General features: G+C 44.6%; 1 protein-coding gene across 4 annotated transcripts in view; it reads right to left on the reverse strand.

The window, feature by feature from the left end:
* ETV4 (ETS variant 4) overlaps positions 1–21,855 on the reverse strand; it is a 124,213-nt gene extending 102,358 nt beyond the window's left edge. For 2 of the 4 annotated variants that reach the window (XM_029573659.1, XM_029573655.1), the window contains exons 1-4: positions 21,610–21,855; positions 20,823–20,966; positions 20,433–20,523; positions 20,157–20,204 (exon numbers count right to left, since the gene is read on the reverse strand). In XM_029573659.1, the coding sequence (XP_029429519.1) occupies positions 20,157–20,204; positions 20,433–20,523; positions 20,823–20,879 (196 nt within the window). In that variant the 5' untranslated portion in view covers positions 20,880–20,966; positions 21,610–21,855. Of the gene's footprint in view, positions 1–20,156; positions 20,205–20,432; positions 20,524–20,822; positions 20,967–21,460; positions 21,556–21,609 lie in introns of those variants that run through there. The other 2 variants (XM_029573656.1, XM_029573658.1) reach the window with 2 other exon arrangements.
* Between the last annotated feature and the right edge of the window lie 2,248 nt (positions 21,856–24,103).

Below are 24,103 nucleotides of genomic sequence, written 5' to 3' on the forward strand. Positions count from 1 at the left end.
CAAACAGTGAGAATTTTCAAGAGACCTCAAGGCACAAAATATGTCCGGGCAGCCACTAGAAACTGGAATGGAAAAACTGATCTCAGCTAATGTGTGTGTGAATTTAACTGCCAGCTTAATTAAGCCAGAAAACTGAATTGTGCAAGTCCCACAGCTCTGCCAGTGTCCTTCCCTCACCCCAGCTCTCGTGCATGTGCAGAATCCTAGGACCTGTTCTGAACTGCACCACGCTCAGCTGCACATTTTTTTGGAAAATGTTACCCCGGCCCATCTAGATGAGCTTTTGATAATGCAGGCAGACAATGGGTCCCCTGGACTGGCATCTAGGCCTTAGCAAAGGTTTGCAGCAGCAGTGATTTCAGAAGGAATCATCAGATAACAGAACATTCATAAGCCACTGGGCCTGCTGGCAAGGGACCCAATGGACAAGCAGCTCCTGAATTCTCTCTTCACATGTCCATTCAGAGTGCCTAACAACCATCCATACTCCTCCCCACTGCCATCCCAGCTCCCTCCCGACACTCTGCCAGGTCTGCTCATTTCCTATCTGTGCTCTCTCCCTCCACTCGCAAGTTACTATGCTGTTAATTTCAATTCAAGATTCAGCAAACCAAGAGCATATTTCTTTACTATCTAAGGAGAATGAGTAAAATCCATGAAAAATTATGAGCAATTTATTTTTGAAAACTTCAAGGCTACATAGTAACTTAGTAAATGACAAAAAAAAAAAAAAAAAAAAAAAAAGGACCATCCAGCCCTTCCCCAGTGCTAAGGATACCTCCCAGCTGCCAGCCAGAGTGCCACTCCTGCAAGATCTCTCCTTATCCAGTCTTCCTCCTTGGTACGCCACCATCTTTGGTAGAAAAGCAATGCAAGATCCCTTTTCTTAGCTCCCTCTGGCAGCCCCCTTTCCCATGTCTAATCACAAAGCTCCATGATAATCTAAAGAGCCAGCAATACTAATGTGGCAATTGCCCAAACATCCCGCCTCCTCAGTTCCCTGCCTAGACTGCCCAACAGACATGGTTATAGGAGCACCTGCATTTCCACTAGGACTTCTGGATAATTACTGAACATGTGCCAGTGCTACCACTAGGACTTTTGACATTTCATGTTAAAAAAACTCTTTGCCATACATTCTGGCAGCCCCAACACTCAGCTTTTCCTCATTCTATGAGGAAAGGCTAAACAGGTTAGAGCTCTTCAGGCTGGAGAAGAGACAGCTGGGAGAAGATATGACAGAGTTCAATAAAATATAGGGAGGGGTGGAATGGGAAAATAGAGAATAGTTATTTACCCTTTCAAAAAGTACTAGGACTCCAGGAAGCTAATTTAGAGCACATTTAAAACAAATCAGAAAAAGTATTGCTTTCACTCAGCAAGCAAACCGCAGAATATATTACCAGAGGAGGTGGTGAAAGCAGTTAACGTACCTGGGTTTACAAAAGGGTTTAGAAAATTTCTGGGGAAAAGTCCTTAACCATTATTAGCGATGAAGACTTAGGAAAACCACTGCTTATCCCAGCTATGAGCAAGAAGGATTGGATCTATTCTTGGGATTCTTCCAGGTACTTGTGGCCTGGACTGGCCACTGTTGGAGACGGGATGCTGGGCTTGATGGACCTTTAGTCTGACCCAGTATGGAAGTTCTTATGTTCATTGCTTAATCAGGAGATGCTTTCTGCTCTCTCCACTTTTAGCAAGTAAGGATCTTCTATGCTCGCTCCAGAACCTCAAACTCCATTACTATTTTAGCTGCCACCACCCACCTTGGAAGCACAGGCCACATTTTCACCCCCCTTTCTGTGAAGTGGAGGAGCAGCCTACTGGTTACAGCTAGGACTACAAACCAGGGAAGCCAGGGTTCAAATCCCATTCCTCATCCTTGTGGCCTTGGGCACCTCATGTTACACTTTGTTGCCTCGGTTACAAACTTAAGGGGTCATTTATTAAGCATTTTTCCCCATAGACAAGCCAAGCCCTCTGGGACAGGGAAATACCTACAGTACCTGAATGTAATCCACTTTCTGGTGGTTGAAAGGCAGAATATAAAAAAAAAAACAAAAAACTAAAAAATATTTCCCGATTCTTCTCCTATCACGACACCTTGTTCTAGAGCTTCTTTTCCCTTGAAACAGGTTTGCCTCCTGTGCATAAACACCTTTCAGGTAGTTGGATTTAATTACTTGAAGGCAAGGTGCTTTCAGCTATAGAGGGTTTACAATCTCTGAATGCACCCAACTCAATGAAAGGTAGAGTGACCTGCCCAAGGTCATAAGAAGTGGGATTTGAACCTTGGCTTCCCTGGTTCTCAGCCCTCCACTCTGGCCACTAGGCTATGTCCTATCTGAATGTCGCTATCACATCTCCACCCGTCTCGCCCCTCCTCTAGGCTATACATATTTAGATTTCTAACTCTCATCTCCTGGGACTTTTGAAGCAGACCGCACCCCATTCTGGTAGCCCTTCTCTGAACTGCCTCAATTCTCTCTCTATCTTTCCAGAGGCAAGGCCTCCAGAACTGGACATAATGCTGGACGTCAGGTCTCACTAATGACCTGTACAACGGCATAATCAGCTTCTCTTTTCTACTAGTTATACCCCGCCTTGTGACATTGTTTCCCTACCTTGAAATCATCAGATTATAATCACACCTGAGGTCTCTTTCCTGCTTTGTGGATGTCTCAGCGCTCTCTTGGATTTCTGCAGCCAAAATGAGTAACCCTGCATTATTTCTTTTGTACTGAAACTTAGCTTCCAAGCAGTTGGCCAGTCTTCAACTTCCTTAAAAGTCCACTTTTCATGCCATCTGATTCCACAGGCTTGCAGACCTTAGTACCATCGCAAAAAAAGAAAGGTTTCCTCCTAAGCTCTCAAGGAAATATTGAAGGGTGTGTGAAACACGGGAGGACTGAAATCTGAATGGCCTTGGGCAGGTCACTCTATGCTTGTACTGCACTTTGGGTTTACCCAACTTTGATACATTGGCTAACAACAATATTCCTTCTCCACTACCCTGTCTGTCCCCCACCCCAAAGCTTTTATGAAAATCGAGACACTAGGGAATAGGTAAGATAAACGGGAGAAAGTGGGAGTTTTTGAAAGCGGACCAACAAAAAGCAGAAATCCATTTTGCATTGAATCTTAATCACTTAACCTCAAGCTTTTAGATTCTTTCTGTCTTCTCCCTCAGGGATGTGCACTCTGTAACAGATTTTAATGTCCTTTTCAAAAAGACATACTTTTTCCTTTTAACCTCTCTGCAGCAGCAAACACAAAAAGATACCACAACAGAACTGGCCCCAAACCAAATTCCAAAACACTCCACTTCTTTTTTCTGAGTGAATGACGTTCACCAGTAGCCTCTGTTTTCCCTCAGCCAGTTTTTAACAGTGCCCATCAGCTTGGGACCCACCCCTAACCCAGGACAGTATCAAAAGCTTTGCTGAAATCCAAATCAACCACGTTCAGTGCTTTGTTTTAATTATCTTGTCACCAAATCAAAGACATTCATCAGGTTTAACACAAATCTCCCTTTGGAAAAGCCTGCGGCCTTGAATCCTGCAACTTGCTGGATTCTAGATACTTCACTATCCTGTATTTTAGCAGATTCTCCATTAGTTTTCCAACCACGCAGGAAAGACTAACCAGCCTGCAATTTCCAACCTCCTTTCTGTCACCACTTTTATGACGAGTGACAACATCCACCCTCCTGAATAGGATCCTTCAGTGGTGGGGACAGGCTAAGGTGGAGAATGACTAGGAGAAGAGAAAGAGACTGGCAAGTCAGATGAGAGAGATTGGGATAGCCTGGGGTGAGAGAGAGACACTAATTGGGACAGAAATGGACTGGTGGGGGAACAAGCTAATGGGACAGAATGGAACGTGAATACAGACTGGGGGGGGGGAAGAGAAAATTTGTGGATCAGACAAATGAGACTTCAGGGAGGCAAACTAAGGGAGAAAGAAATGTGTAGTAGTAGCAGCAGCGAAAAGGACTTGTGAGGACAGATTGGCGATAGAGACTGGCAGGGTGGGGGAGGTGGGAAAAGAGGGTGGCTGCTGCTGACAGAAAGGTGGGGAAAGGCTGAGGGCAGAAGAGAAAGACTGGAGGGGGACAGGCTAAAGCAGGGGTGGCCAACTCCACTCATTGAAAGCCACAAACAGGTCAGGTTTTCAGGATATCCACAATGAATATGCATGAGATAGATTTGCATATAATGAAGGCGGTGCATGCAAACCCCTCTCATGCATATTCATTGTGGATATCCTGCAAACCTGGCCTGTTTGTGGCTCTCGAGGACTGGAGTTGGCCATTCCTGGGCTAAGGCATGGAAATAACGAGGGGATAGGCTGGGGTGGTGGGTCCCTGAACATTTTGGAGGTTCATAAAGGGTCTACACAGCCAAAAAGGTTGGGAACCCTGATGTAGGCCATTGATGACATTGCTTGACAAAATGGCCACTTCTATGCTAACTGCTTTAGAGGGTACAAATAAGGGAGACCAAACCATGACCATATCAGGTCTGGGTCATTTTCAGTAGGGTAGATGCCAGGCCCATGGCCGGCCTGTCACCAAAATTCTATCAGAACTGATTCACTGGATAAGCAAGTTATTACATTAACACTTTCCAGCCTGGAAATGGAAAGCGATTACAATTTCTTCCACAAGGTACATGACCACACCTTGGAATGACAAGACTTTCTCCTTTTGCCTCGCTCTTCTAGCTCAGGGTTTTCTCTTTCACGGTTTGAGATCCGATACACAAGCATTGTGTCTGAATACAATTCAAGATTGGCCTCTAGTACCGGAGTGCTCAGAATCCACGCATCGTGCCCAGTCTCGGGTTCCAGCAGCACTAGCACTGGTTATTTCCAGAGAAGAGTGAATGCTTAAATTACAGCAAAAAAAAAAAAAAGAGAGATCTCAATTCTGCAAATTTCTGAACTGGACAAAAAACTCATGCACCAGGAGTAAATCTTCAGTGGAGAAAAAAAAAAAAAGTCATTGACCCAGATACAGCTATTTCTGTCACAAGGGGAAAAAACAAACCTAAAATGGGTCGCCTCTCTCCAGATATCTAACAGTTAATACAGCTAGGATGCATAGCACTCTGACCTGATGTCTCTCTCCCCAAAACAAAACAACACATTCAGAATATAGGACTGTCTCCGGCTATTAGCAGAGAATCACTTACCACAAGGCACCCCTAAAGAGTTTCCCCTAGGAGCTCACAGCTTCCTTAGTGTCCTCCTACTCTGCTTATCTCAAGCTGATAAATTACACACGTCAACGCAGGCGGAGGCCCCCTCCCCCAGTCCAAACACACTTCAGGGCTTCCTCAGCCAACACTGTCAGACAAGGAAGATAAAGGCAGGAGGGTTTCATTATGACCTCTAGGCATGAGGTATTTTATAGGATATTGAAGCAATACAAAACTAAGAAGCTGCACTAGAAAAAAAAAAAAACAAAACCAATCAGCCGGAGAGAATTTTAGCTTAGGAGAAAAACACACACACGTATACAACTGTAGCACATAAACATATACATTAGAAGAGTACATCAAAGGGGAAACAGTTTCAATGTGGTTAAATCAAGCTATCTTATTCTCCCCCCCCAGGACTTTTTCTTTCTTTTTGGTCTGTTTTAGTAACACCTCCGGACCCCAAGTTTGGCTTCTCTCTTGGATTCTTTTGGTCTGGCTATAGGATGAACCCGATGGAGGACTATGCATGCTCCAATCACCTAAAGAGTCAATAACAGGCAGAGAGAAGAGAATTCTACGGACAGACTCCTCTGGTTGAAAGACAGGAAACGGGTAGGATTAAATGGACAGTTTTCCTGAATGAAAAAAAAAAAAAGGTCATTAGGGGAGAACCACAGCAATCAGTACTGGGACCTGTGCTGTTTTAACTTATTCATACAAGATTTGGAAAAGGGGACGATGAGTGATCTGATCAAATTTGCAGTTGACTCAAAACATTCAAAGTTGTAAAACCAGCAATGGATTGTAGGTCTGCAGAAGGACCTTGCGGGTCTAGGAGACTGGGCAACCGAATGGTAGATGAAATTTAATGTGGAAAAGTGCAAAGTCATGCACATAGGGAAAAATTAATCCCAACTACAGGAACACAATGCTGGGTTCTGTATTGGGAGTCACCATCCAGGAGAAAAAAAAAAGGTCCTTGGGAGTCCTTCTAGACAATACACTGAAATCCTTGGTTAGGTGTGCAGCAGTGATCAAAAAAGCAAATGTTAGAAATGATCCAAAAAGGAATGGAGAATAAAACAGAAAAAAAAAAAAAAATCATATTGCCTCTATAACAAAACCACGGTGCAACCAAACCTTGGGGCCGATGCAATAAAGCGTGCCCAGCCTAGCACTCAGGTTTACCCTCGGGTGGACGCACGTTTTGGACACGATAGAGTAACACACCTGATGTAATAAGGGATCTAGTGCATCCAAAATGGGCACCCAAACACATAGCTAATAGCGTTCATCACATGTAAATTCCATTTAGAAGAGGCTATTAGCTATTACCCCCCGATGCAGTAAATCCCTGGGCACCCAATGCATACTTTTTAACCAGGCAAATAACACGCCAGTCCTGGAGCTGGCATTAATTCATTCACGAATCATGGGCTTATGAAAATATCCTGTTCTGTGGTTCCTCCAGAGGAGAAACCATAGAGAATAGTAGATCTACTAAAGTATTAATTAAATGGATCAATTGTAAAAGAAAAAAAATTTCTGGATGCACAATATACACGCTCCAGGCCAATTTCACCCCTTGCTATTGTGCATCCAGAAGATTTTTTCCTTAAATGGATATATTTTCTTTTGTTGATAGTGTTCTCTATGGTTCGTATCGAGCGCCCATAGCAATAAGCACACAGCCATGTCTCCTGGGTGCTAGGGATGCACAATTTCTCCCTAGCACGTCCCTTTTAACGCACCAGCTCGTTTAAATATAGCATCGGGTGCTCAGGAAACGTGGCTGTGCGCGCGTTAAAAAAAAAAACAAAACCGGGCGCCCAGTTTGGATGCATGTTTTTACGTGCATCCTATTGCGTCAGCCTGCTTGAGTATTGTGTGCATTTCTTGTTACCCCATCTCAAAAAAAAAAAAAAAAAAAAAAGACAAAAAAGGTGATTAGGCAAATGATAAACAAACAAACTGATTGGAAATAGAAAAGGTGCAGAGAAAGGTAACAAAAAATAAAGGGAATAAAATGACTCCCTAGGATGAAAGGCTATGCAGGTGAGGGCTCTTCAGCTTGGAAAAGAGAGAGAGAGAGCTGAGAGGGGGGCAGGACAGAAGTGGGGTGGAACGGGTAAATAAAGGATGGTTATTTGCCATCTCAGATAATACTAAAACAAGGGGACACTCCATGAAACTAACAACCAGCAGATTTAAAACAACTTTTTCATTTAGTACACGATCAAGCTGTGGAATCTGTTGTCAGAGGGTGTGATCAAGGCGACGAGCATAGCGGGGTTTAAAAGAGGTTTGGACAAGTTCCTAGGGAAAAGGTCCACAGCACATTATTAGCCAGGCAGACTACATAAAGCTATTGCTACCCCTGGTAGTAACAGGATAGAGAGCTACTTTATGGGATCTGCCACATACTTGCAAGCTGGACTGGCCACTGTTGGAGATAAGAAATGCCATGCCCAGCATCTATGTTCTTACAACGCAGCTTCTGAAAATGTGGTCTTTACTTTCTGTGCATTCTTACTGAGCAGTAACTGAACACTGGGGAAAGGCGATTTTATATCTACACAGCCACTAAAACATCTCTCTCTTCAAAGCTGATTTTCTCTTTACTTTTAAAAACATTAAATTAAATGAAGGGGAACTGCAAGCAGCCCCCAAAAGGCCAGCTTGTAAAAAATACTCACAAACCACATTATCAGACCAATATATGATTCAATGTGGTTTATATAAAATCGCAGACCAGTAAGGAATAAAATTGTTCCAGGGGGGTCCTCCTCTGTCTTGGTTATTTTTTTTTTTTTAAATAAAAAAGGGGGGATTCAGAGAAACTGAGATCATTGCAATTTTCAAATCCAGTCTCATCACCTCCTCCTCCCCCAACAAGGGGAGTCTTGATTGTATAGGTTATCTACAATTAATATGCATAGGACATCTTCATACACCTGGTCCAAGGATCCCCCTGATTTCAGTTACCCTGAAATCCACATCAGTTGGCCAGGACTGTGAACACCAAAGCTGAGAACCATTAACCTAAGAGTCACCGGCATCAGGCAGGATTTGTTTTTCAAAGTGACTTTTAGCTCCAGTGTTGCACTCAGAATGGCTCCAGTGATATTAATCAGAATAACTGCTTCATGTCTTGAGGCCACTTAAAAATAATCAGTGATCTTAACCTTCTGGTGGAAAACAAGGGGTTACACCAAAAGCTCCTTCCTAGACAGCTGGAAAATAATGAACCTTTATATTCCAAAGCTCCATGCAGGCCCTCAGTAGTTTTTGATTGGTTCCATGTTTGCCCCTGGTCTCTGGCAGTTCTCTCCTGCTGCAGACAAAAGGTGCATTTGTAAGCTAAACCTTTGGCAAGCCAGAATCCTACTGCTCTGATGCAGTGACAGCATTCATCCTGCAGTCTATCCTTAGAAATTAGGGAACGGGGAGTCTAAAATACAGTGAACTTTGTATCTTACATAATAAAAAAGTCAACAAGTTAAGAAAGATATGGTAGATTCTCATCTATAAGTTTATCAACATACCCATCTACATCTCTTTACACGGGCACCGACCAACCAAGGCTTACACAAAGGCTGCTGGTTTATACAAGCCTTGGACAAACAAATAATATAAATGCAAAATAAGAGTAATGGAAAGTATTATCAGGGGCACTTAGAGAAGATAAGGCTATTGCAGAAAGACTAAATGAATTCTTTGCTTTGGTGTTTCCTGAAGAGGATGCTGGGCAGATACTTGTACTGGAAAATGTATTCAATGATGATGATTCATAAAAAATGAAACAAATCATGATGAAGCTGGAAGACGTAATAAAGCAGATCAACAAACAAGAGTAGCAAGGACAGCAGGATGTTAGTCCTCACACATGGGTGACATCATCCGATGGAGCCCGGCATGTGAAATTTTGACTGGCACACTAAGCATGCCCAGCATGCCGCTAACCATGCGGGGGTCCCTCTTCAGTCTTGTAACACACAGGCCAATACAGTACAGTGCGCTCCGGCGGAGCGCACTGTTAACCCGCGATTGGTTGCGCTAGCTTTACCCCTTATTCAGTAAGAGGTAATAGCGCATCCAAAACGCGCGTCCAACCCCCCCGAACCTAATAGCGCCCGCAACATGCAAATGCATGTTGATGGCCCTATTAGGTATTCCCACGCGATACAGAAAGTAAAATGTGCAGCCAAGCCGCACATTTTACTTTCAGAAATTAGCGCCTACCCAAAAGGTAGGCGCTAATTTCTCCGGACACTGGGAAAGTGCACAGAAATGCAGTAAAAACTGCTTTTCTGTGCACCCTCCGACTTAATATCATGGCGATATTAAGTCGGAGGTCCCAAAAGTTAAAAAAAGTAAAAATAGAAAAAAAAATTTGAAATAGGCCCGCGGCTCGCAAACCGGAAGCTCAATTTTGCTGGCGTCCGGTTTCCGAACCCGTGGCTGTCAGCGGGCTCGAGAACCAACGCCGGCAAAATTGAGCGTCGGCTGTCAAACCCACTGACAGCTGCCGCTCCTGTCAAAAAAGAGGCACTAGGGACGCGCTAGTGTCCCTAGCGCCTCTTTTTACTGCCGGCCCTCATTTTAATAAATTAAAATACTGTATCGCGCAGACAGGAGAGTGGCCTGTGCGCTCGCCTGCTCTCCCGCGATTTTACTGTATCGGCCCGAGAGTTAGCAAAAATAAAAATTTATTTTTAATTTTTATATACCGACATTCTTGTGTAATATACAAATCATACCGGTTTACATTAAAACAGGAGATGCAGGAAAAAAAAAAGTTACCTTTGTCAAATACATTTAACATTAATAACAATGAAAATTGTTAACAAGGGATAACAACTATGAAAAAAGAGAAAGGTTAACAAAAGTGGAACAAACAGAAGTTAAAAAAAAAAAAAACCAAAAAAAGGTAGCACCAAGGGTTGCACAAAGGGGAGTGCCCCTTTGTTGCGTCCCTTCGGCGCGCAACGCCAGGTGGAATGGCGCCATTTACCGGCTCGACACTGGGCTGGATGACATCACAAGGGGGCGGGTCTCATGCTCACTGTTTTTCTTCATAAATAAAACAAACTGAGAGAAACCCAACTCCGCGGCGTGGTGGTCGCCACTCTGCAAATCTCATGAATGGGAACTACATGCAAGTAAGCCACTGAGATGGACATGGCCTGTACGGAGTGAGCCTTGATGTGACCGTCAAGCTGTAAGCCCACCTGTGCGTAGCAGAAGACAATGCAGTCCGCCAGCCAATGGCATACGGTCTGCTTAGAGACAGAGACTCCTAATCTGTTTTTGTCGAAGCAGACAAAAAGTTGAGTGGAGAGGCGGTGAGGCGCCCTCTTTCAATCTAGTGTGTGCAGAGCCCGCTTATCCTGGTGAGCATGAGGCGGCAATACAATGGACTGGTTGAGATAGAACTCTGAAACCACCTTGGTAAGGAACTTCACTTGTTGTGACAAAATTTTGTGTAAGGTGGGTACAACACCAGAGCTTGCAGTTCACTGATCCTGCGAGCTGATGTAACTGCACCCAAGAAGAAAACGTTCCAGGAAAGGTACTTCATGTCGCAAGATCGCAATGGTTCAAACGGAGATTTCATGAGTTGTGACAGGACAATGTTGAGATCCTATGAAACTGCTGGAGGGAGAGTAGAGGGCTTTAGTTATAATAAGCCCCTCATAAATCGCCCCACGAGCAGATGAGAAGAGATTGTGGTACCATCTGTATCCCGATGGTATGCCCCAATGCCCCAATGCACCCAAGTGACCCCTCACCGATGTGGTCTGCAGGCCAGATTCAGAGAGGAACAACAAGTAGTCTAAGGGCGCTGGTGGGGAGCAAGAGAATGGATCCAGACCGCGTTCCTTGCACCAATTTGAAAACCTCTTCCACTTCAGATTGTATGATTTTCTGGTAGAGGGTTTTCTGGACTCCAGAACCCACAATACCCCTTCTGAAAGGCCAAGGGCCTGTACAGTCACCCGGTCAACATCCAAGCCGTGAGAACCAGGACTTGGAGGTTGGGGCAATGCAGCCTACCCCGGTCCTGGGTGATTATGTCCAAAATTGTCCCGAGGCAGATCGGGGGTGGGGGGTGAACATGATACGGAGCCCTGATCCTGCTGAAGCTTCTGGAGCATTTTCGAGATAAGGGGAGGGTAAGTGTGCAATAGCCCGGTGCCCCAGTGAATCAAAAAAGCATCCGCCATCCAGCCTAGGGAGCAGAAGCGGTCCACCTTCCTGTTTTCCAAGGAGGCGAGAAGTCTATATTCGGGGTCCCCCAGGAGCGAAAGATCCAATTCGCTACCTCTTGACTAAGAGACCACTCGTGAGGTCGGAAGGCACGACTCAAGGTGTTGTCCACACCTGGGAGGTACACTGCCCTGAGGAGGATGCCATTGTTAATGGCCCATGACCAAATGTGGACTGCCTCCTGACAGAGCGTGAAGGACCCCATTCCCCCTTGTTTGTTCAGATACCACATAGCTACCTAATTGTCAGACTGTACAAGAACCAACTTGTTCAGGAGCTGCTCTTGGAACACCTGCAGGGCATACCAAATCACTTGCAGCTCCAAGAAGTTGATCTGGGACTGCGATTCCTGCATTGACCAAAGCCCCTTGGAGTGGAGGCCCACAACATGTGCTCCCTACCCCATCCGAGATGCATCGGTGGTGAGGGTGGTCTGAGGTTGTGGGCTCCAAATGGGATTTCCCTGCTCCAGATTCGAGGAGGGGGGGGGGGGGGCAGAAATCGCCCACCACTGGAGAGAGTGTCGTAACAGTGTGGTGATTATGAGCACACAGGTCTTGGGTAGCCTGACACCATTGCGAACGCAATATCCGCTGTGCTCTGTGCATGAGCAGTCAAGCAAAGGGAGTGACATGCACAGTCCCCGCCATGTGGCCCAGCAAGCAGAGAGGGCCGACTCATGCTCCCTGCCTGCCAGTTAACCTTGTGGCAGGGTTCTGTGGTGGAATGATGGTGGCTGTCCGCGGCGTCCAAGGTTGTCTTGGCCTCGCTCTGGCAGGAAGTCGTTGAGGCCTGGCCATCGGTACTGGCGGGTAGTATTTTCAGGGCCAGTAAAAAGGCCTCTTCGGATATTGCCAAGGAGACTTCTTGGGTAGCTAGATGTCAGAAGTACTGGCTGACAATTGCTGAAGGGTCTCATGATGGTCCTTCAGTTGTGCCACCGCTTCCTTGATTCTGTCTCCAAACAGATTTTCCCCCGTACATGACAAGTCAGCCAGGCGGTCCTGGACTTCAGGGCATAGATCTGAGGCACATAGCCACGCCGTCCGCAGCGGTTCTCATAGCTGCCTCGAAGACATCATAAGCAGAGCGGACGTCGTACTTATCACACTCAAAGGCCCTGCCATACAACCTTTTGGAAATCCTCCTGGTATTGCTGTGGCAGGCATTCACTGAACTCCAGGGCCTGTTGCCACAGGTTTCAGGAGTACTGACCCATATGTAATTGGTAACAAGCGATTCGGGCGGTTAATATTGCGCCCTGACAAACACGGCATCCAAGGGCATCAAGGGCTCTATGCTCCCAACCCGGTGGGGGCTAAGGCATGGGTGTGCAGATCCTCTTTGCCTTCTTCAGGGCTGATTCTACCAGCACAGACTGCTGAGGTAGCTGTTGGCACTCAAAACCGATGGTAGGCTGGACTAAGTAAACTGCGTCCATCTTATGGATCACCAGTGGCACCAAGATGGGGTGCTCCCAAAAGTGGGCCAGCAGCTCCTTGAAAATGTCAATACCTCTTTCGCAGCATACACAAATTGTAGAATCTCATAAGAACATGCCATACTGGGTCAGACCAAGGGTCCATCAAGCCCAGCATCCTGTTTCCAACAGTGGCCAATCCAGGCCATAAGAACCTGGCAAGTACCCAAAAACTAAATCTATCCCATGCTACTGTTGCTAGAAAATAGCCACTGCTATTACTAAGTCAACTTAATTAATAGTAGGTAATAGACTTCTCCTCCAAGAACTTATCCAATCCTTTTTTAAACACAGCTACACTAACTGCACTAACCACATCTCAAGCATCCTGTGCCTAGTGTCTTGCTCACTTAAAAGCTGGAAAGGCAGAGTCTGCCATGGCTTTTACGAACCCCGCAAATGAGAGATCCTCTAAAGCAGGTTTACGCTGTTCTTCTACTGAAGAGGGCTCGGAAGGTAGATCCTCTGATTGCTCCATGGAGGACATGGACGCCTCCCCTTCCCAGGGGTCACAAGGGACCTCCGCCCTCACTGTGTCCCTCCGGGAATGCAGGGAGTTGTCTGAAGCGCGGGCCTCGAAGGCACCGAGGAAGGAACCAAAGGTATCGGCAGGCCTCGAGGCCGTAAAAGCGCCGACGGATCCAACTACACGTGCCTCTCTAACTCCTCTTCAAAGGCAACCAAGGATAAAACGGCGGAATCAGGACGTCCCCTGGAGTACGCAATGAGCCCTCCACTGGTATTTGTGGAGGCCGCCTGGAGGCACTGGAGGGAATCGCTTCCTCTAACAGAGACCGCTTCATAGGAGATACCGACGCCTGTCCATGGTCTGGTTTAGTAGACCACGATCGATGTCTATGTTTCTTCGATCTCTCTCGATGGTCACCTTGGTCTTTGCCCAGAACCGATGGCAACAGCGAGGAACCCGACCGGGATGACAAAGACCGCAGCTGGTCCCCGGATCTTAACTTGGGTCCCTGTAGCGGTTGAGGGAGGGGGGGCAACTTCAATGGGGTAGAGACTGGGATCTCCTTACCGAGCGAGGTGGAGGTCCCCGAAGCTGAGGACAGATCCAATCTTAGACGTGCCTGACAGCTCTTAGAGGTCATCTGGGGATAGAGGTCACAACCGTGGAAATTGTGGGATGCCCCAAGGCAAAGGACACAGACCTCGTGGGGGGTCCATGATGAACATCATCCGGGGACACTGGCGAAAGCCAGTCGATGCCATCGCAAAAAGTATGCGGTGCGCGGCTAATGATCAGTGGACACCAGGTGAGGAAGCTGTTGGGTGATCGACCGTGAAAGTTGAAGGAACTGTGCAAATGGCCGCTGTACCAGCCACCTCCAGCTCCGCCCTGCCCCTGGACCGCCCCCTCTTCTTCGGCCTAGCTTTTGCGCGCATAACAAGGGTTATGTGTGTGGTTGGGCCCCTTTTAAAACGCACGCGTAACCAGGCATTTAAAATCAGGCCATTAGGGAATAATTATTATTTATCAGTGCATGATAGCAGCATGGGATCTATTTACTGCTTGGGATCCTGCCAGGTACTTGTGACCTTGATTGATCACTCTTGGAAACAGAATACTGGGCATGATGGACCCTCGGTCTGACCCACTATGGCAAATTTTTGTGTTCTTAACTAATTAATTTATGCGCTAGACACACGTAGTCTGAAGTTTTAATGGTATTAAATGGCATGCTAAAAAAAAAATAGAAACAATGTTCTGCTTTGCCTACAGGATGTATATTGGAAATATTGGTTTAGCATTGCCAGTGTGCTGGTTTGTACAGTCAAACAGCTGGACAAATGAGTAACAGCTGCATTACATCTCCAGATCTTGCTTTTATTCGTTCACTCTTCTATTTCCTTGTCTTCTCTATGTTCCAGCACACACACAGCTGGTACCTAATCTCTCTCTCTCCCCTTTCCATTTAATTGCCATACCACTCCATCCAGAATAACCAAACCAGCACTTCTTTGCCTCAAGGTGGCCACCTCACCACCCCCAGTCAACTGAAGAAGCTTATTCAGTCCTAGTTTTGCACAGTTGCATGCAGGGATTTCTGAATTTTTTTTTTAATTCTTTATATTTTTGAGCTTCACAATATTCACTGTTCCTAAAAGAACCAAAAAAGGAAGAAAAACTGAAAGATTAGCAAAGATACATAAAATTAACCATGATTTAGTTGGATTTATAACCTGCTTTTTGAATACAAAAATTCACCCAGGAGGCAAAAAAAAAAGCACTAAACTCCATACAGTCCACAAACCGAGAGGGGATGACTAAATCAGAAGACGGAAACCTCTCTAAGGACAACAGATACAAGTTAAACTGCCAAATCTGCTACACCATCTAACTTTAAACATGCCCCAACTGTAGAATTAAGGAAAGTTTAAAATGGCAGCAACGGCTGACAAACCACTGGCTCTGTCTCTCCCGGATATATAGCTCTGATTTTCTTAAGGGAAGGTCCAAACTACAACTCCATACATGCAATGGGGCAAAACCAGGACTGGATCGGCCACTCTATTCTGCGCCTCACCAGCTATTTTCTTCTCTTCAGTCCCATCCGAGGATTCACCTCATGTTTCCTTTGCCAGCGAAGGGCAAATTCTCATCACTGCATGTCAGGGTGCAGGGAGCTGCTTTTGTTTTAGCAGAATGTGATCAAAACAATTCAGATCACTTTGTAGGAAAGACGCTGTGTCAAAATGAAAAGCCAAACATTGTGGAAACTTTGCACAGCCACAGCAAGTTTGAAAGATTAAAATAATTGAAATTAAAGGCAGGGAGCCTGCTTGTTTTAGTCCACTTGGATACTTAGAAATAAAAGGTCAAACAAGCTATAGGTGAGACTGCTAAATGAATACAGCTGCGAGGAGCTTTCCGCAGCTCTGCCTCCTTCTCAGGTCGGTCAATGCAAAGTGCATTAAGTCACTCCAGCAAAAAGGCCTCGCCTACAGCTCATTTGTTGACCTTTTATTTCTAGGCAAAAATTAAATGCAATGCCCCTTTTTTTGGTAAACTTATGTGCTTTATTTTTACAAGCCTGTTTATTTCATTGCCCAGATGTTTCTTCTAGGTGGATAGCCAAGGGTTTTTACAACTCTCTTCTGTTTGAAGTCAAATAAACGGTGTTATTTTAGGGTCTCAGCAGCCAAAAAAGACATCAAAATAGATTTCTGGGACCAAAGAAGACTGGGGGTACTGAGCTGTTGATGGCGTAAAGATCCACAAGAAGAGTAGTCAAGATATCCAAGCAAACAATGCCAAGCAAGTGTAGCTTGCTTATTGTGGCGGTTACTACCCCTAACTAATCAAGCTAGATATTTCACTTGGATGCAGCTCCTCCACCGCTCTCTACATTAATGGCGGGGGTGGAAGGGAATTAGAACCAAGAGCTAAGAGAAACAGATAAGTATGGGAGAAGAAAAGAGGGAAGCTTGCTGGGCAGACTGGATGGGCCATTTGGTCTTCTTCTGCCGTCATTTCTATGTTTCTATGTTTCTATAATAAAAGAAAAATCAAACACTCTCCCACCCAAACAGCTACAAATCCAAATCTGTAATTTCTCTGTCTTCTCCCACTATATAAACGCGACACGAAACATTTTAATGCTGTAAATCCATCTCAAGCTGTTTGGATTTTTGGGAAGGATTTTCTAGCGATATCCTGATACTCATCACAAAAAGGTGCAATGCCTTAGCCCGAGTCCCAAGCCACATTTAACGCAGAGAGATTTTACAAAGCAAAACGCCACTAATTTTCTAGTGCCCCTCGGTCCACAAGGTGATTCAAACTTTTTTTTTTTGGGAGGAATGGGGGAATAAAATCTCCTCAAAAACTGTTTAAACAAACAGCAAATCAATTTCTCATTAATTTTATTATACGACAGATGAATATGCTCCTGTACAGAGTAAAAGGATATTCTGTAAATTGAGGGTGGAAGGCCACATAATAAGTAAATGTGACGAGGTAATGCTATACAGCCTTCAACATCTACTGGGCTTTTATTTTTAACAACTGTATAACAAAAAAAAAAAAAAAAAAAAATGTAAAGAGTCATCCCATCGATCCTGTATTCAAGGGATATTGTGCAGGCACCTCCAGGCAGTGGCTTACATGGAGACTTCCCTCACAAATCTGCAGCTCTGATTCTTGGTGGAGAGGGTGCTCGGCGAGTGTCTGTAGCTGGATGGAGATAGTGTAATCCGGTTACTGCCGCCACATTCCTGGCCCATGGAATATGGCAGGAAATGCCTTAAAAACCACACAGGAGCAACTGGACACATGGATCTCCTACAAGCTCAGCTATGGGAGTAGGCTCTTTAGCTCAGTGCTAGAGTCCCTGCATTGCAGCCCTACAAGATCCCCAACCGGAGCTCTCGCAGCTGGTACCCGAGTTTCTGCTGGAAACTACATGGCTTGTCCCCAGCCCATATAAAGCTGAACAAGTTTACAGTGAGCCCAGGTCTCTCTCTATACATTCAAGGGAAGAATATTTTTTTTTGCGGGGGGAGGCGGAGAAGAGGAGAGAGAGAGAGAAAGAAAACCCTATTAGCCTTTCAAAACAAATTAAAAGACAATATGAAGACATTCTAAGTGAATGCATTTTTAAAGGTGCTTTTAGATTTTACAAAATCTTGTTTCTAAAACTTATTTTGTTTAGATTTTCCAAGGGCTCATAAAATAAAAGCCAGTTTGACGGTGCATAATGTCTTGGCGTACTGGAAAAATAAAGCTTGTATGTTTAAATGTTTGTTTAGGATTTCCAACTGTATCCACTTTGCTAGCTGACTTAAGAAATGTTGTTTCTTTGCATAATAATTTTGAGTACACAGGGGGATGCTGAACCTGCCTCTATAAAATATTTTCAGCTCAAGTTCCTCTCCAAAACAACGCTGCATCATAGTAACATAGTAATAGTCGGCAAAAGAAGACCAAATGGTCCAGCCAGCTGCACGTGGTGGCAACTGCCGCTCCACACAGATCACCCCCCCCAAGCGGTGGCAACTGCCGCTCCACACAGATCACCCCCCCCCCCAAGCCCTGTGTCAAGGGCAGCAATAGCCGATTCCTCTCCAGGCTTCAAAAACTGTGGGTATCAGAGGAGCGGTGCCAAAGGCCGCTGGAGTCAAGAACCTTTTAGCTTAGAAAACAGCCCTCCGGCTCCTCCTGTACTGCTCCATTAGACCGAGGATGCAAAGGCAGTAGGATCCCATCCACCCACTTTGAGATTTCTCCCAGAGGCAGAACAAAAAAAAAGAGTATCCATTCAATGGCATACTTGTTGGCCAGATTGGATGAACCATTGTTGTCTTTATCTGCTGTCATTCATAACGTTACTATGTTTACGGTTAAATCTAATAGCAGGATATTCCATCTAGATCCTTCTCACCTGGACTGTAAAAGGGGGAAATCCCTTATATTTTAAAACATTGATCAGCAATGAAAGTTTCAGCCTATTTCCTCCGGCTGTCCATCTACACATAAATCTCTGTACAATCCTCTAAGCATTTTCCCCCCCCAACCATAACTTCTCTGTTATTACACAGAGATCATCCCCTTCCCTCTCTGCAGTCTCTTCTAATACGATAGCCGATTGATCCCCCACTTATAAGCCCTGCAGCTGTTCTGTGAGCCCTCTCAATAACAGCAGCAGCAGTAAATCTGTCCCTGGGGCAGTGGGTAAGGGATGAGGGAAATCGGAGAAGCAGCTCCAGAATGGGCCCACGACATCCTGCACCACAATGCTGTGCTCTCCAGAAGAAAGAAATCCATTTCTCAATCTGATCATTACAGGGAAGTAAAGAAGGGCAATCTTAAGCATGCTGCCTGCAATTTGTTAGAATAACAATATTTTACATTTGTACATAACTAAGTAAATGATTACTCGCCACCCCCCCCCCTTAATTAGTGCTAAGTTTAAATTCCTGAATTATTGAATAAAGCTGTATGCTTGCCATGTTAGATAGGTAGATATAAAGCTCAAACAATAAGTTATAGGTAATAAATTTAATATCCAATAAAAAGGTATTTGGAGGCAACAAAGTGATATTGTTTCAGGAGGCATTTAGATCTGTTTCTGCAGAGAGATTGTTCTGAAGGGTGTTAAAGGTACTGACAGTACCTTCCAATGTTGTCTGTAGTTTTATTTGTTTTGATGTTCATTGTAACCTGCCTAGCACTGCTTGTTTATTTTAGGCGGGATATAAATACTTTAAATAAATATTGTTAATCCAATAAAAAGGTATTGCCTGCAGCCTGCTTATTGAATTATGAAATGCAAAGCCACTTTATTTTCTCTGCTTGAATTAAAAAGAACAGAGCCAGCCTATCTGAATAAAATCTTATGATTTTTTTTTAGGCCATTCCCCATCTAGTTTCTGAATGTGACTGAACACCCAACTGAAGAAATCAGTATATTTCAAAACAATGCCAAGCAGTGTTAAAAAAACAAAATGCACCCCTAACCTTCAAGGATGCCATGATCTCAGCCTGGATTTAGAGAGAGTATATGCTCCAGGGTGTCCCTTCATTTTTAGGTAATTAAGTTCAAGCACAGATTAACTCTTGCTGCACAGTAACAGCCATTAACATCGACTGTTGATAGAACACCTATAAGAGTCCATTAGCTAGACTGGAGTTTCCACTAATTGGACTCAGAGGGATTGTGATAATTTCCTCTCAAAGACAGAAGTCCAGAGCAAAAACATCTTATAAATCAAACATAAAAGCATACTGTTTAAGTGCACAAAGAAAAATTTCAGAAGCAAAAAAAAAAAAAAAAAAAAAAAAAAAAAAAAAAAGACTTCCAATCTTTTTTTTTTTTCATTAAAGCAGTGGGTAAATTTACATCCAGATTTTTAGTTTGCAAGAAAAAAAAGAAATCACTAACTAGCAATAGAGAAGTAACACATTAACCCAAAGTCCCTGCACAACTGCAGGTAGACATTGCAATTAAAAAAAAATGTATATATATTTTATAAACTAGGAAAACGGGCCACAAGCCAAGATCCGTTCGTAAGCAAATACCCAGCATAATAGTATGATTCATAATCCTGCACTTATACAAACCCAGTGTTGGCAGGGATGAAAAGAAAAACATTTAAAGTTTGCAATCAGGGAAACTAAATGAAGAATGAACAAAAAGAGGCATGTTTAAAAAAAAAAAAAAAAAAAAAGTACGACTCACCTTCTGTTAGCCAAGTCTCCTGAAACTGGCTTAAATCCTGGAAGAGATCTGGAAAAAAATAAAAAAAAAGTTTTCATTACTTAAAATAAGCAATGGAAAGTAATTTCTGCTAAACTGTTTTGACTGCGAAAGATCGGACAAATGCAGTCACTTCTGATTAAGATGTATTTACATGACTACAGATTTTGGGGGAAAGGCAACATTAGAACCAGAAACTGATTTATTGTTCTGTAATTTGCTAGCAGGGGATACTAGGTGCTATTTTTTTTTTTTTACCTTCTGATTCCTGAGGTGGCAGTTCTGTGTCCATGAATTTGCTTCTGAGGGCCATCAAAGGTCTGTCGAGGTTCCCATTTCCTTGAGGTTTCTATTAGAGAGGACACATACTAGCTTCACAAGCAATCCTCCAGAGAGACTGACTGATGCCATCAGACAATTAAAAATTCATTTTTTGGGGGGGGGGGTTGTTTCAGACTCTGGAGAAATGCTGATACCGACTTGAATATGTCCATTACATATTTAATATGTAACTTGTATTTATTCTTTTTTTCGGGGGTTTGTTTCAGAAAGGAGAGGGTGGAGACATCCGAGCCCAACTTCAAACTAGCAATCAGAAATCTAACCGAGTCAGGAAGGCAAGAAATAAGCAGAAAATTAAATACTTACAGTTGTTAAAGTGTAAGGGACTTGCTGATCCAAATAGCCTTTCCTTCTGTGATCCATTTGTTAACTTTTTATAGGCATTTGAGACAGGATTTTTCTTCTTTCCTCCCTTCCCTGCAAGCCTGGATGGCAGAGGAAAGACAGAGGCTGAAAAACATGAATGGAAGGCAGAACCATGCATGGATAATGAGCTCCATTCACAAAAAAATGCCGAGAGAGAGCGCAAGCTTTGCCTGGGGGTAATTAGATGGAACAAGATCCAGCCCAGGAGACCTTGCTGTGGCGATCTGCCAATACATTTTTTTAAAATCTACTTCCCTCTGTACAGTAATGTGAAGTTCTTATAAACGGGGGAGTGAGGAGATAACTTTTAAAGAAAACAACTCCACCGATCATAGCTTTACGGGAGCCAAGAAGTTTGCTCATTGCGTCCAGGTCTGGTATTTCGGCCGATTTTTGTTTTCGTGAAGGAAGTATATTATCTAGAGTTCCTAAATCTAATTGGACATACGTTAGTGCAGTGTTGATTGCAGTAAATGAAACTTATGCGCTTACAGTAGCAAACGAAGCAGGCTTTTTTTTTTTTAATGTATTTTTGCTTTGCTCCACCCCCTCCCCCATTTTCTTAGCTGGAAACTTACAACGTGCCTCTGGACCTACATGCAAGGATAAATAAAATCGCTCCAAAAGCTCAGTAAAAAGACTCCTAGTTTGCAAACTGAAACCTAGGCATGGAGCAAAGAACTTATGGTTAATAATAAATGGCCTTCGTACGGCAATCCTGTCTCACCTGAATGCTGTAGTTGCTGATTTCCTGATGGTGGGTTGGTTTTTTTTTTTTGGCTCGGATTTGTTTCACTTTGGAGGAAAATCATGCACGCACAAAGCCAGCCGCAGTTTTCCACTGTTGATTTTGCAAGGACTTGTTTTTCTTCTCGGTTTTGTTTGCCCAGGGGAGACGCAGCGCCGCTGAATTTCCTTTCATGCTCTCGAATTTCCTTCGCCTTTTGTTTCATAAGATTTTTTTTTTTTTAACTGTGTGTGAATGAAGCCTAGACCCCGCGCGCGCTCCCGCCAATCGGAGCGCAGGCTGGGGGAGGCGAAGGCGCGGCGCGAGACCCGCCAGCCAATCGGAAGGATTGACCTTTTTTTTTTCTGCCTCGTTTCATTCAGGGCTCGGATCCCATTCATAAAAAAAAATCCCCCAACGAAACAAGACTTGCAAAGTTCATTCATTTAGGTCTGCAAAGCAGGCAAGAGGAGAAAACTCGAGCGTCCTTCGGTGCTTACTGCTGCTTCAAAGAAGAACTGTTACAGGAATCCTCCAGCTAGCTACAAAGTCACTGCTGCTTCAGGGCTTGAGATCTTACAGAAATACTCCATTCTTCTGGGCACTTACAGTTTTTTTCGGACTCAGATGTTACATCACAACTCAGTCCTTCGACAAAGTCACTCCTTTCCTTCGGGCAAATCTATACAGGAGTTCTTTCCACGGAAAAGTCATCCTTGCAGATTTGGCGCATCAGTACTAGAGAGATTCTTTAAAACAATGGCCTTACTGTCTTGATTTTCTTTCCCTATTCCTCATTTTATAACATCATCTGAACGAGGGTATATCAAGGCCTGTATGCTGTTTCCAACAATGGCCAATCCAGGTCACAAGTACCGGACAGATAGCTTCCATGCTGTTGATCGCAGTGGCTTTTCCAAAGTCCATCTGGTTAACAACAATTTGTGGACCTTCTCCTCCAGAAACTTGTCCTTTTTATTTCTGCAATTTATTAATATGTATCCAGATATAAATGTCAGTTCATATTCCCTATTTCATGACATTAGGGAAAAATAATAATAAAGAATAATAGGTTAAGGAGTAATTCGTATTTATAATTAGGCTCCTTTATACACAGTCCACAACAAAGTGGAGTGCAGTAATTTTATCGCTTAGAAATTTTTTCAAATGCTCAGCATTATAGAACACGTGTTTATTCACCTGAGACACACCAATACGCTTAACGGGGACATTTAACAAAAAAGATGCACCAATAATCAATACCTACAACTGAAGCGCCAAGAAGCATTTCCTAGTAGCCTGAGTAGGCTAAGAAAGATCAGGAAATGTATTCACTGTATGCCCCAAGAGAGAGGACCAATGCTTAAAAAACCCAAAAAGCTTAATACCAAGTCTCTGTCCAGATCTAAAGCAAATGAGGCAATCAATGTCATTGATTCTTCCTCTGAAGTTTTCTAAGCTATCTGCTAGAATAAGACCCTCCCATCGCTCCTTCCTGCTGTTTTACCAGATGCCTCAAGAATGGAGCAGAATATACCTCAGATAGAAGAGTTATACTCAGGCCGATACAGTAAAGTGCGGCCGCGGTTACCCTGCTTCTAACCCGCTTTCTACTCACAATTTGGCCGCGTTAGTCCAACCCGCGATTCACTATCCCTTTTAACCCATCCTTACTGCTTCTTTAAATCAACGGGTAACCCTTTCCGCTTGCGGCATGTATATGATATGTAAACGATCGGATTAGCTATTCCCCCCCATACAGTAACGTGTGCCCTGATTATTGCTTTTTTAACCTGCAGTTTAGCCGCATGTTTAACCTGCTAATTTACTGCCTACCCTTACCCCTGCATTAGTGTGGAGCGTCAGAGAGACAAAATTTCACGGGCAAACGACCCCCCTCACCCCCCAGGACAAGAGCCAGGATCGGGCAAACATTCCCCCAGCCCCCGCTCACCTGCCCTGGTCGTGTCCATGGTGCCGGTCTCCCATGCGGGCTCGCTGACAGCTCCGGAGCAGGAAGGAAGGACCTGTTGTTTCCAAGCATAAACCTAAACTCTTGCCTGCCCAACCTAAAATCCAACGCGCCGGGAAAGCCACTCTTCAGATCATGACTAATCCCATCCCCCGGCCCCCGCTCACCTGCCCTGGCCGCATCCATGGGTGCCGGTCTCCCAGGCAGCCCCAGTCCTCTCTCCCCTCCTCCCGGGAGCAGCCGGCGGTGAGAGCGAGAGCAGCCCGGGGCGGATCGCGAGGTGGCTTCCAGCAGCCCCCGCTGGCGAGGGTGCATGAACGCACGCTGTGACCTGAGCGCCCGGCTGGACGTCAGAGGTCACGGCGTGCGCCCATTCACCATCGCCGGCGAGGGCTGCTGGAAGCCACCTCGCGATCCGCCCCGGGCTGCTCTCGCTCTCACCGCCGGCTGCCCCCCCGGGAGGATGGGAGAGAGGACTGGGGCTGCCCCGGAGACCGGCACCCATGGACACGGCCAGGGCAG

The sequence above is a fragment of the Rhinatrema bivittatum genome, chromosome 12 (genome assembly GCF_901001135.1).
Source record: "Rhinatrema bivittatum chromosome 12, aRhiBiv1.1, whole genome shotgun sequence".
In the NCBI taxonomy this organism is placed as follows: Eukaryota; Metazoa; Chordata; class Amphibia; order Gymnophiona; family Rhinatrematidae; genus Rhinatrema; species Rhinatrema bivittatum.